A 13,410-nucleotide genomic window follows, 5' to 3' on the forward strand; every position below is an offset into this window, starting at 1 on the left:
AACCGAACAATCGATCGAAACCAAGCGGATACTCCCAAGGGGGCTTCAGCTCGCTGTAGAGCATGAGTCAGTGCTTACTTCGTGCTCTTACCGCCTTGTAAAAATAAAAGATTTGTTAACTGCTTTGTAAAACTGAAATCGGTTAGTGTTAGAACGCAAGCCACTCGGTTGTCAGCACCGCTTAAAAACCGTGTTTTCTAAGTTTTGAAGAGTTATTAGAGCTTGCGATGATGTCGAGAGCATGCTTATTCGGTGCAAAAACACGGCTGTAAATTAAGATGGCATTGTTAAATTTTTGATATGACTTTGCGCATCTATAATTTCGATTGACACAGACTTGAGATCAACTTCACACATCTAAGATTTTGATTGACACCGTCTCATTTCCGGCGGAGCAACAGGCTAGAAACTGTTAACCAATCACAGTCAATCAGTTCTCAACTTGCTAATCTCTGATGCCCGGTCTTGAGAATTTCAGCACTGCAAGTACATGTCGCCAAAGACAATAGCATTGTTGGCGATGGGTATTTTCTTTCAAAGCTGAACTTATACATGATCGCTCAAATTTTTTTTCAGTGGACCAAGACAAAGGATCAAACCTTTGACGTACCGTCGCATCATCTAAATGAGTTGAATAATGTACTTGGTGACCTGCCCTGTGAATAACAGTAAGGAAAGCTGGCGGTAACCTGGTACTAATAAGGACCTCCAGACGTCGTCACTGATTGTACTGTTGAAATAATAACTACTCCGCATCGACATAAGAAATGCAAAGAGCTTCGTAGCAAAACAAGGCTAATAGAGACTTCGCTTCAATCTCAAGGCCAGGTAACTCAAGGACGAGAGTGAATTGGGGCTATCTCTCTGGTTAAGGTTTTACCATTGTACAAACGTCTTCCTGCTCCTGAACGTCTAGAGCTTCCATGTCCCTCACTGGATCGAACCAGAGGGTATTATCATTGTCACCTTCAGCTGACGCATTCTGATGAGCCATCTACAAAAAAAACAAAAGACATACCATCAATACTAGAATTATCATCATCGCCGTTATCGTTAACATCATCGTCGTCATCATCGTCATTATCATCATCATCACAAGGGAGTTACAGGAGACCTTAAGATCTAGGACCACGACGTCAAAGGACACCTTAAGAAAAGTCGAAAGCTTTCTTTTTTTTGTTTTTCGAACCTTTTCGTGATAGCTCCAGTGGGTGGGTGAGTGGGGTAAGTGGTGGCAAGGGAGGAGGAAAGAGAGTCAGGGTCCCCTAAAGGATGATCAAACGATTTGTTCGTCTCCTAGTATTAAGACGGCCAATCAAATAAAAACAAAGCCAACTGAATTACCTTGGAGATGTGAGACTCTTCCTGGTACATTGCAAAGCCCTGGTCAATCAGCAGCTGATTGATATGTATGTCCTCTTCAGTGTTGGTGTCATACAAATCCACGCGAAGAACGTTCTTCACCTGTGAATACACCTGCAAAAAAAACACAAACCAAGACTTCTACCATTGTTCGTCACAGTTAAGGTTAAAAACATCGACTTTCTCAAACTCATTAATAATTCATCACTCAAGTCCACAAATCACAGGATGTATACCACATCAAGTGGATGTTTTTCATATTGAATGAAAAAGTAGATGAAAATGTTTAAAGATTTGAATGCGATATCCAAAAAATGATATGAAATCTCTCGTTTCATCTTAAAGCCAAATTGCACATAGCACTCTTCGATATCTCGAATCAGTATATCAATATCATATATTGATATCTCCCAAATAATTGCAGCTTTTAAAAAGTATAAGTAACTGCTTTCTTGTGCGTCTATACCCATTCTTCTTGTTGATTTACCTTAATTTATTGAAGATGGCTATAATTATTTCTTCCAACTAGCATATTTAGTATTGTTCCCTTATCGCACTTGCTCGTAAATAGTTAGCAACTATAGACCAATTCGGCTAACTCAATGTTGTACCCAATTCAAATCTCCAGGGGTTAAGATGCTTTGTGTATTGCATTTGCATGATAAAGTAGCATTCACATTTAAATGATCTGGTACTACTTGGAACAAAACGTTTTATTCCCAAAGGATTTGAATTGGGTACAACATTGAGTTAGCCGAATTGGTCTATTCACCGAAGTGGAGGTGGATAATGACGCCATATTTCCACTTCTGGACCCAGTTGTTCAAACGATGGATAGCGCTATCCGCCGGATAAATCACTAACCAGTGGATAAGTCATAGCAAAACCAATTGCGCTATCCAAAGGATAGTGACGTATCCGATGGATAGCGTTATCCACCTTTTGAACAACTGGGGCTTATCCACCGCTAGCCATCGACACTGAGGTGAATAGTTGCTTTAATATATGTTCGATAATATAGCACAAAAAGATGATTTTAACTCATTTATTCTTGCAACGATTACAATATTTTCGGGCGCAAATCCTGCGCGAGTTGCTCCGAGGTGAATAGCAAAGGGAGATATTCGGAGTTCGAGATCCAATCAGAGCGCGCTTTAACGCTATCCACTGTTTAGTATATACTAATTATATTTATAATAACTGATGCGCCTCGACTAGTGCTTTCACTACTTTGTGGAACAGTCTAACAGATTGTGATGTATATTGTTATTATAAACACATTGACCCCTGAGTGTGACACTTAAGGTGGTTGAACACAGTTTTAGATACCTAAGTTTCACTTACCTTTTTTTTTAAAACCCTTGATCCTTTGCTCGCCAAAAATGGTAGCAAGCAAGTTAACAACACGAACTTCGCTTTTTTGATAGTTAAGCTGAACGTATATGCTGTTGCCATGGCAACATGCATAAATATAAAGAGGCCTTTAAAATCGGTTTGTTTATTTGCAGAAAATCTGGTCGTTAGATTTTCTTTATAATTTGCATGCAACAAGCGCGTAACGATGCTCACAAATTAACACTATTTTAACAATAATTTGACAGAGAGACCTTTAATTATTCCTTGTTGAAGGTTCACGGGAATATCTAGAATTTCCTCTGTTAAAGTCCAAATTTTTCTCAATACTCTAGTTACTTACTTCTTAAAGTATTTTCGAGCCAAATTTCGTTAAATTCTAACGAGCGGTTCTCGAGAAATAGGCGTATTTCCGAGAAAGCTATTCTGCTTTCAATCACAATTTTTTAACTTACTACGCATGCGCTGCATTTAGCTGGGTTCTTTCGATAACACAGGAAAATCTGCGAATTGCGGAGTTCTTTGCATCGTTACCTTTTTTAACATACATTTCTCGTAAAAGACTAAAACCATCAACACACATTGTTCAATTACGAGGAAAAACAGTACAGATAGCGGGAGCATTGAGCAAATAAAATGATTGCTAAATTGAAGCCATGTTGTGTTAGCAAGAGCGCGCGCGAAAACTGTGATCGGCCACCTCAATAGATTTTACTCTGTCTAACACCAGACGACTTTACTCCTCAATGGGAGCGTCCTATAGGGGGTTTGAGGTGTGAATGGGTTAATAGGGAGCTTAAGCACGCGCGTTTTTGAGACGCAAACGGCAACCGGAAGTAAGCTGTTTTCACTTTTAACTTGATTTTACACAACCACATTTACATTGTTGAGTATCTTTTCCCCATTAGAGATGATTAGTACAAAAATCTGGGGGACACCACTGTCCTGGCACGCTAAATGCTCTCGTCCGGTTGCCGTCCGCGTCTCAAAAACGCGCGTGCTTAAGCTCCCTCGTGTTAATAAACTTGAACTTCACTTCACCTTGGCAGCCAACTTTCTGTTTTCTGTCAGCTGTATAAACGTCTGAGTGGCTCTCTTGGACCAGGCCCCCGCCGGACAGTGAGCGCTTGGTATTGGAGCTACTTCACACAACATACACTCAAATGCCTGCAAAGTAAGAAGAAAATGAAAAATCGTGATATCCAGAAATGATCCGATCAAAGTTCTCAATAGAATTTTGAAAATCTGTTGCTCTGCTATTTGCAGACGTAACAATGCAATTGACACTGATCTTGTGATCCAAGCAGTCTGTACGAGGAGTATGTTTGTATAATTCTTGTCAATGGACCAATCTCGATACATTACAATTCAGTCCTAAACAACAGGCTTCATCTCGAGGCTCTGGGGAATCAATGCAAGGGTTTGTATGAGTTTATTCCCCAGAGCCTCAAGATGATGTCTTCAGTTTAGGACTGAATTTTAATATATCAAAATTGGGCTATTTTAAAGGTATCTGTCAGTTTATTTTGTTGCGAGCCTATAATGTTGTAGTGTAAGGTGGCCCGCCTGGAATAGCTATGTTAATAACTGTGGGCTACCATAGGCCTGCTTTAATGTGATTTGTTCGTAAATAAAGTGAAGCAAGTTCCATTTCAACAATTAAGGTCCAAGCAGAATAAGGAAGGGGGGGGGGGGGGGGGGGGACAATAATAGGCACCTGAACCTAGTTTAATGGTCTACAGTCTTGGACAGAATGAAATGGAACAGCAAACCCCCATCCCCCCAAATCAAGGATGAAGCCACGCCATTTTCCCATCCTTGATTTAGGGGGGAGGGTAGTCCCTGGGTCAACTTCTAGGCTGCACTTGTAAATAGGCAACTGGTTTGCCTCCGGCCAGTTGGGATTTTTAACAGTTGTTGTTCTGTTCTGTCGTTTCGTTGATTGTGTTTCAATGGCCCTGAAAAGCCCTTTATGCGGAATGGTCAACTACGTATGTGTGTAATTTGCGTGGAACTGTTATTATGCTGTAAGAAACAATTAAAAAGGGGTGCGATTCCCCTAGTTACAGTTTTAGAACAAACTAATCAGCAAAACACTTCAACCTCAGAAGTTCACATTCTCTGTTACCAAACAACTTACCTGGAATGGCAAACTCAGAAATTCCCTTTCCATTTGTCTTAGCTGGTTCACGTGTACCAAAGCTGCGTTGCCAAAATCCACGAAAAAAACCTAACAAATTAATTTGTATTCTGAATACGTTTACCCATTCTGGCTTTCATAAAGCCCGACACACGCGAGGGGTGTTGCTCCAGGGTCATTTTGCACGACCAGTACACACATGAGGGAGCATGCTGCAAGAGCTTGCTCCATATCATAGAGCGAGTTTCAGTCGAGTATCGTAAAACCAAAACCAAAGTAATTACTTTGACCAATCAAAAACGTCGGAGACAATCCAGTAAACCAATCAAAACTCAAAGTAATTACACGTAGCCGACACAAAGCGCGGGAAAATGTGCACGCGCGAGCCACAATTGGTTTTGTTTTCACTTCTGATTGGTTGAAAAAGTGGCGCGAGAACTTTGAACCAATCACTGAGTGAAGTAAATGCAAAACCAACGCAATTCGCTAATTACTTTCGACACTCAATTGAAAACCGCTCAAGTACGCACGAGGGAGCAAACGGAATTAAGGCCCGGTCCACACGTATCCGGATATTTTTTAATTCCGCATCTTTTTCTTTCCGTATTCAAAAATATTCCCATCCACACGAAGCGTATTCAAATCGGATTTGCCCGTCCACACGTATCTGGATTCACTCTAGTACTCAGGACTTCTCAAGGAAACAGAGGTAACGGAGCATGCGCCATGAAGCCCTCAGTAGCCATCTTGAGAATTGATTTCCCGGTAAGGAACTTGGCTCGATCTTGTTACATCATTCAGATAAATTTTTTTTCCGGATTTAGCGTCCACACGGTTCCGGATTCATAGCGGATTCAAAAATATCCACTCTGGAGAGAGTATTCAGACAGTTCCGGATTGGCCAGCGACTGAACCAGCTACGTGTATCCGGAGAGAAAAAGTTGCAAATTCAAAAATACCCGGTTACATGTGGACGGGGCCTAAGAATATTGATTTGGGATAGACTGCTCACTTGAGGTCTAATTGAAAGAAGAAAAATTGGTTATTTTGATGAGGATGCATGCTTGGAGAAAAGTGTGTGCCAACTGCTTTTGATATGCGTGATGAGCTTTTTAGGTAATAGCCCTCAGTTTCCACGGTTAGTTTTTCTCATTTGCATTACAATGTAATCTAAGACCTTTCAGACGCCATTTTGAATTATTAGCTCGAGTCAAGAGTTCCAAAGGAATTATGGATGCAAACATTGGTCAATGTTTTACATTTGCCGTATTAATCCACGCGCAGCACAAAAGTGGCACTACACACGAAGGCACACTTTAAAACCTGCTCAATTTCCCCTGGGAGCTCCCAAATATTTAACCACTTTAATATCGTGGAGCATTTTCCAGGGTGGAAATTCTGTTCCCGAGGATGCACCCTGCAAGCAGAGCCTTTCTTTTGCTTGCTCGATTTTGGCGTTCTCCAGAAAGGCTCTGCATGAATCGAGTAAGATCTTTATTGAATATGCGCTGCATGTTGCCAGGATACAGTCTCGAACCAAAGTCAAATATGCCAGATCTCGCCGCCATCTTGGTTTTCCATGGTACAGCGGGCTCAATTATAACCATCGGTTTTGTCACTAAAGGGACGCTCGCACTGGAATAACCGGTTTGACGAGAGAAAACAAGATTGACTAGTCCAGAAGCTCGGGTTGCGGCGGCTTCAAAGAGTTGACGCGATTCGGGCAGAGCCTACTTTTCTGCTCCTCAGTCTAGAAAAAGACAAAAGGAGGCTCTGCTCGCAGGGTGCCGAGCATGAAGATTTCGCTTGAAATGATTGGTAAACACGGAGCAGCTTTGCTCTAGGAGCAAAACCCCTCGCGTGTATCGGCCTTAAAAGTGATATCATTTTTTTTCATCATTGAGAATCGTACTAAATCGGTGTTTTCGTTGTCACTTCAGCCTCTTTCCAAAGCAAATCCGAATGTTGTGCTGAGTTACCGGCTACGACAAACGACGGCGTTTTGTTATCGACAACTTCCTTTCTCCCGTCTGTGAGCAACCGATCGTTTCGCAACGACGCAAACGATGTTTTAAGTCAGCGGTTCTTCAATTAAGTTCGCAGGCTCCCACAAAACGAACCGGATATCGACAACTACTGAAACGTTTCGTACGTGAAAACGCATTTCCTACCAATAACAGTTGCCGATTCAATTAAGAAACGGTCCAGATAAGAACGATAGCAACAACGGCAACGAACATGTTGGAATTCAATTGGTATGCAAAAAGGTGATAACTTTTCTATTGTCTGTACTTACTTCTGATTGGCTTAAACAGCAAAAGTTAACAAAACTTCATAAAAGCAGTATTATATTCATCCTTACTTTCCAACCATCTTCCATCTTTCATCTGGTCTCAGTTTAAATGAATTCCACAGAAATCGTATGTGGGGAACATGTAAAATTGTAAACGTTTCTTGGCTTTTGTTTTCAACTCTTGTGATTGGTCAAAATCTTTTAACACAAAAAAAAACACCCTTTCAAAGTGGGCTGTAAATGAATTTTATTGCGTTAACGGCTTTCCTGTAGGTTTATGCATTCTCTGTGTAAAAATGATAACATTCCTATGTGGGGAAAGCCCCGTTGCCGCACAACAAAGGAAATTGCTATCCACCTTACACGGATCATTACTAAGTTGTCAATAACAACTTGCCTCATCCGTGGAGGCCCTAAACCTAAAACTCACAACTTACCTCGACATTGAAGTTATCCTTGAAAGAGACAACCTTCGCTCTGTAAAACAGGTCATCTTCCGTAAACAAGGCAATACACAGCATTCCAACATGGAGGCTTCTCTGGTTCAATGGCTGGTTAAAATACAATGGTCAATTATAGTTTTCGTCGCCATCGCCGTCGAAGATCCTCAAGTCCCTCATAGGGATTTTAAGATCTAAGGCGCGGTCGTCAACGAGAACTCAACAAAACAACAATATCATTGGTAAACAACATCGTCGCTCTTTGGAGGTTGGGTGCCCGAAACATCCTGGAGCTTCCACTATTGGCAGCCAGCTCCAAGGTGGAGACTGCACCGATGGCTGGCAAAACCTGACAACCCAGCCATGAGCCCCCACGCCCCCGAGAAAAACAGGCACCCGTCACACTGATACACAGTGGAAAGCAGAGGGTGGGGACGGAGGAAACAAAAACCGCTAAACGCTCCACACACAATGCTCCTACTTCCCGCCACACTGATAAACAAGACGCCTACAAGGGCGTATCCGTGGAATGCGCAAACAGTTAATGGTATGATACCTTAAAAATGGCAAAAAATGCGAGAACTTTCCAAAAAAATTTTATGCGCTTTATAAGTCCACAATTTAACTTAGATTAACCCTACTATTTTATTTTTTAAGAGAAATTTATTTTTTATTGATAATTCACTTATTTGTGAGGTCAGGTTTTTGGTTGCCAGGGGCAACAGCTTTGTTTACACTTTGTTTCTATGGGAAAAACAACGCGTAAAACTTGTTTTCGTTCAAAAAACGACCATTGCGTGACAAGGGACTCTTCCTTGCAACGTACATGACCGCTATTACCATGCCGAGGGCCATATGAGCCCGCGCGACACAATCACAGACTTCATAGTCCATTTTTCGAAAGTACATGCAATTCATGCTCTTGTTCTTCGGCAATTACAGATATTTCTCGTTTTTTCGGATTTTTATTGTCGTTTATAATCAGTCATGCCTAAACATCGAACAAAAAGACGTCCTAAAAGAAGGTTTTTGGGAAATCAGTTTTCGAAACCAGCGACAGCGATTGCCATTAAGAGCGATGCCAATGAAGACAATCAACCAAAAGAAGAAGCATGTGGTTTGGGTTCCCCGGACTCGAGCGAGGCAATCAACAAGTCTGTGTCTTCAAAGAAGCTATTAACAAAGGGCGATCTCATCGAAGAAAAACCTTTTATACAAGAGCCGACAATAACTGGCTTTCGGTTTGTTGACATGGAGATATTGTCCTCTGCATTTTCTGCCATGAGGTGTGCCGATTGCGGGGACTTTGGCTTAGTTCTTTCAGAAAAATACTGCCAAAGGAAGGGATGTGCTTCAAGTCTTCGCGTCCTTTGTGAAAGTTGTGGCTGGAGGCATGAGTTTTGCACCTCCAAAAAGCAAACCTTAAGCTATGAGGTAAACAGACGTCTGGTGTACTCCATGAGGTTCATAGGAAAGGGTCACAGTGGAGCAAAAAAGTTCTGCACAGTAATGAATATGCCACCACCTCCAACAGCAAGGGCTTATCAGAAGAATGCAAGAACAGTTGCTAAACATGTCAAAGCAATTGCCAAGGACAGCATGTCTAATGCAGCGAAACAAATCAGGGATGCCCAGCATGCTGGTGAAAATGATGTCGTCAACTGTGTTGTTTCTTGTGATGGTACCTGGCAAAAAAGGGGGTACTCTTCCCAGAATGGTTGTGTAATTGTTATGTCGATTGATTCTGGTCGAGTCTTAGATGCAGAACCTCTCTCAAAAGTTTGTAAACAATGTCAGAGGCATTCCCATTTGGATAAAGACAGTGAGGAGTACCGTCATTGGAGGGCAGACCACAACAATTGCAAATCTAATTACAAGGGGTCTGCACCTGCCATGGAAGCAGAGGGTGCTGATCGTATTTTTAGACGGTCTGTCATTACCCACAAGCTTTGATATGCAGAACTTTACTCAGATGGTGACAGCAAAAGTTTCAATAAAGTCAAAGATGTCTATTCAGCAGACAGTGTCCAGCAAGAAGTGTCAAGTGTCAAGCAAGAATGCATAGGACATGTACAGAAACGTGTTGGAACAGTGCTGCGGAAACTCAAGAAAGAAAATCCTGGTCTAGGTGGGAAAGGCAAACTCACTGATGCAATTATTGACAAACTTCAGAATTATTATGGCATTGCCATTCGCTCTAACATTGGGGACTTGAGTGGAATGAAAAAGGCAGTACATGCAAGTTTTTTCCACTGTGCCTCAAGTGAAAAACGTGACCTTCACAACCACTGTCCGGCTGGACCCTCAAGCTGGTGTGGGTTTCAGCGGGACAGGAACACCTTCAAGCATGGCCCTGGACTACCTGATGCTGTTATTGCCAAGGTGAAACCTGTCTATCAAAGGTTGAGTGAGGATACCCTTCTAAATAAATGCCTTCATGGGAAAACTCAAAATCAAAATGAAGCAGTGAATGGAATGGTGTGGGAGCAGATACCTAAGGAAGTGTTTGTTGGAATGGACCGGTTGGAATTTGGGCTGTTTGATGCCATCAACCACTTTAACATTGGAGCTAGAGCTGTTTTGCTTTTACTTGAAGCTTTAAAAATAGTACCTGGAAAATACACTGAGGAAGGATGTAGGGGCCTTGACTTAGATCGCATTCGTGGTGCTGAGTATAAGGAAAGCGATGAATGGAAAAAAAGGAGAAAGGTCCTTAGGGGACTAAGAAAGAAAAAGGAAGACAGGAACCAGCAAGCAGAGGGAGTTACTTATGCTACTGGTGCATTTTAATACACTTCTCCTCCTCTGGAGTTGAACAGAAAGACTCAGATCACTTTTGTATTTTTTAAGTGCTTTTTTCTCACAAAGTGCATTTTGACAAAAACGCAAGTAGCTCAACACACCTTGTTCAAAAAGTATTTAAGATAATTTCCTGAAATTTTCTGCACAAAATGTTGAATTATGCTGCTGTGCAATAAACCTAAAATTAAATCAAAAGGCAAGTTTGATAATCCTAGGCAGGCACTTTTTGCTGAAAATTATCCCTATATTTATTTGTGTAAAAGTTTGTTTTGATTTGGCAAGGTCAAAATCACCTTAGTTGGCTTCTGTTAGGTTCATTACACAGATCTATCTATTGGGAATGTACCCTGAAAATTTTAAATCCATACTGTTTTTCATGACAGAGTTATTGCTGTTGGCGTGATAGCTATGATATTCAGGCTTTTAGGGCGTGGTCACGTTGCTATGGTAACAAGGAATGTCAGTGACACTGCCAAACAATTTCTTTCAAGGAGTGTTATCACATAAGGCACATATAAAAATGTTGGAAGTAGTGTAAGAAAAAGTCCATTTTTAAGGTATCATACCACCTTAATTAACACAAATTGCCCAGTTACAGTGAACTTCAAGTACAGGTAGACTTCGGAAAATGGCGAAAGATTACTAGAAAGATACATCTGTAATATAACTTAAAGTTTTTTGTTGTAAAAACTCATTACTAATGTTACTAAATTTGCAAATGCAAACAACGAAGCCCTATTAGCAGGTTATCAGGATATACGGGATCTTTTATTTATTTATTTTTTGGAAGGAGACTTAATTCAAATCCTACAGTTTTACTTGCTTCGTTAACTCCTTTCATCCAAAAATTACAGGATCAGCCTTAAATCATCCGAAAAACTTATTACAAATCACAGTTCAACAACTTATCATCCTGGGCCAGTTGTTCAGAAACTGGGTTTTAAAACGAGTTTTATCCTCTACTCCCAAATGCTGTTCAAGGCTGATATTCAGAAAAACTTTACATTAGAAGAAGTCAATCTTGAAAAACAAAAATAAGCAAAGGAAACTGTGACCAAAAAGTTGAAAACATGAAACAAAAGTTTACGCTAATCCTGGATTAAGGTAATTGGCTTTCGAACAACCGGGCCCTGTAATCGACGTCTGGTTCTGTAATCCTGGTTTAGTTCCTTGCAAACTGTATAAATTTGCTGTGGCGAAGACAAGAAGACAACATCCGTGCTCTATTTCTCTCAATGCTCAAAAATTCCGTAATTGCGTGTTGTATAGTCCAGTCCAAAGTTCTAATTTTACAATTCCATAATCTTGATTTCAGTAACTTGGTACCAAACGTTCCACAATAACTTGAAATCTCGTTAAGAAAAATCCTTAAATCCAGTAGTCCAGTCCGGATTGAGATCGCCAAAACTCTCTCTATCATCGGTTCAAAATTCAACAAAAGCTACAAGTAGTAAATAGTTATCAGAAACTACAACAGTTCGTCCTGATTCTACACTCGAGCTGAACAAAAAACCCAAAAAACCCTTGTCATCGTTTTCGAGAGAACAGACAAACAGCCGAAACTGTTCTGTGCCTGCCCCTTACGGCACTGAAAAAGTACCGTACGTTGTACAATAGTACTTGACCGTAGTCCTTGGCCAAGAAACTAATCTTAGCCAAAAGCCCGAGAAGCGATCAGGATACGGGATAATTAGGTAAAAAAATTGTGGGGATACGGGATTTTTAGTCTGGAAGTGGGGGGGGGGGGGGGGTAGAATTGAGGAGATACGGGATATTTTTTAAAGTAAGAACGCATTGCGTGTGGTAGTGCAGTAACTTGACAGTGTTTTTTTCCATAACTGTCAACTGAGCGGCGTTTTGTTTTTTCCAGGAGATTCAAGTCCTTGCACTGTATGTAGCTCTAATAGTACACGACATTGTTTGGTATCGTAAATCATTACGGTGCCATGGTAGACATCTTTGCTACATACCCTCTAAGAAGACATGTGGTTCAGTAAAATACTAAGCCCAGAACGATTGAAGAAAATAACAGGAAATCGAGAAACATTTGGCTTCAAAGCCGATATGTTGATCATTTACAACTTCTTTTTCACCACAAGCTTAAGCGTGTACTCTGAGCTTCTGACACCTTTCCAAGACCAATGTTACTAAAGTTTTTTTCCCCTTTCCAGCGGGGTTAGTATCTGGATGGGGGACGTTAAAATATGCGACTTTTGCTGTCAGGAACATACGCCCAAAAATTCTATTTTAACGCTCAAAAATGCGAACAAAGCAAGGTACAGATTTTGCTAGCCTGCTTTATGCAAAACAAATATTGACGAAAAAGTAAATAAATATTAATATGTAGTTTTTAAGGAGAGCAGAAGGAACTTTTAGGAAGTGTCGATCGAGAATAAAACAATTTGCCATCAGCGAAAAACATTTCGGGAGATTTTTGTTACGTTCCATCAGAGTTCAATTTTTCTATCGTACTTTTGGTCATACAAGTAAAATCGCAAAATCGGAAGTGACATCGATTTTTCCGTCCGCCTGTGATCAAGTTATACCTTGCGTGTTTACTGACAACTCACGAAACAAAGGATACATCTGTGACAAAATGACGGCATAACACCTGGTTTTTGTTAGTGCGTTTTTTTTTTCTTTCAAGTGTTATAAAGTTCGACAAGATCTATGTGCAAATTTAACATAAAGATCACAATCGTTGATGCTAGTCCAAGTGTCAGCTGAAGTTAAGCTCCTCCGAATGAGGTTAGTACTTGGATGGGGGACGGCTGCGAAGTCCCCGTGACGGCGATAGCTAATTCGTTTTTTTTAAACTTGATTTCACTTTTTATCTTGTTTGGCCGTTCAAAGCTATTTTCTTATTTTCTTTCTACGTCAAAACGGCGAACAAACTGGTTCCCAAGAAATATTGGAGTACGTATTCGTTGTATGCAAAATGCTTCTAATGAAGTATTCGTTGTATGCAAAATAATAATGTTCACAGTGGAACACACAAGTACGAAGCAAGATCTAGAAAT

The 13,410-nt window shown here is 40.7% G+C and overlaps 1 protein-coding gene and 1 pseudogene across 3 annotated transcripts in view; one reads left to right on the plus strand and one right to left on the minus strand.

The window, feature by feature from the left end:
• Window positions 1–13,410, minus strand: part of LOC137985936 (ATP-dependent RNA helicase TDRD9-like) — a 67,826-nt gene that overhangs the window by 13,912 nt on the left and 40,504 nt on the right. For all 3 annotated transcript variants that reach the window (XM_068833380.1, XM_068833379.1, XM_068833381.1), the window contains exons 28-32: window positions 7,586–7,699; window positions 4,856–4,945; window positions 3,757–3,882; window positions 1,345–1,476; window positions 881–994 (exon numbers count right to left, since the gene is read on the minus strand). In XM_068833380.1, the coding sequence (XP_068689481.1) occupies window positions 881–994; window positions 1,345–1,476; window positions 3,757–3,882; window positions 4,856–4,945; window positions 7,586–7,699 (576 nt within the window). The remainder of the gene's footprint in view (window positions 1–880; window positions 995–1,344; window positions 1,477–3,756; window positions 3,883–4,855; window positions 4,946–7,585; window positions 7,700–13,410) is intronic.
• LOC137985937 (uncharacterized) lies at window positions 8,466–10,513 on the plus strand (annotated as a pseudogene).

The sequence above is a fragment of the Montipora foliosa genome, unplaced genomic scaffold (assembly GCF_036669935.1).
Source record: "Montipora foliosa isolate CH-2021 unplaced genomic scaffold, ASM3666993v2 scaffold_117, whole genome shotgun sequence".
In the NCBI taxonomy this organism is placed as follows: Eukaryota; Metazoa; Cnidaria; class Anthozoa; order Scleractinia; family Acroporidae; genus Montipora; species Montipora foliosa.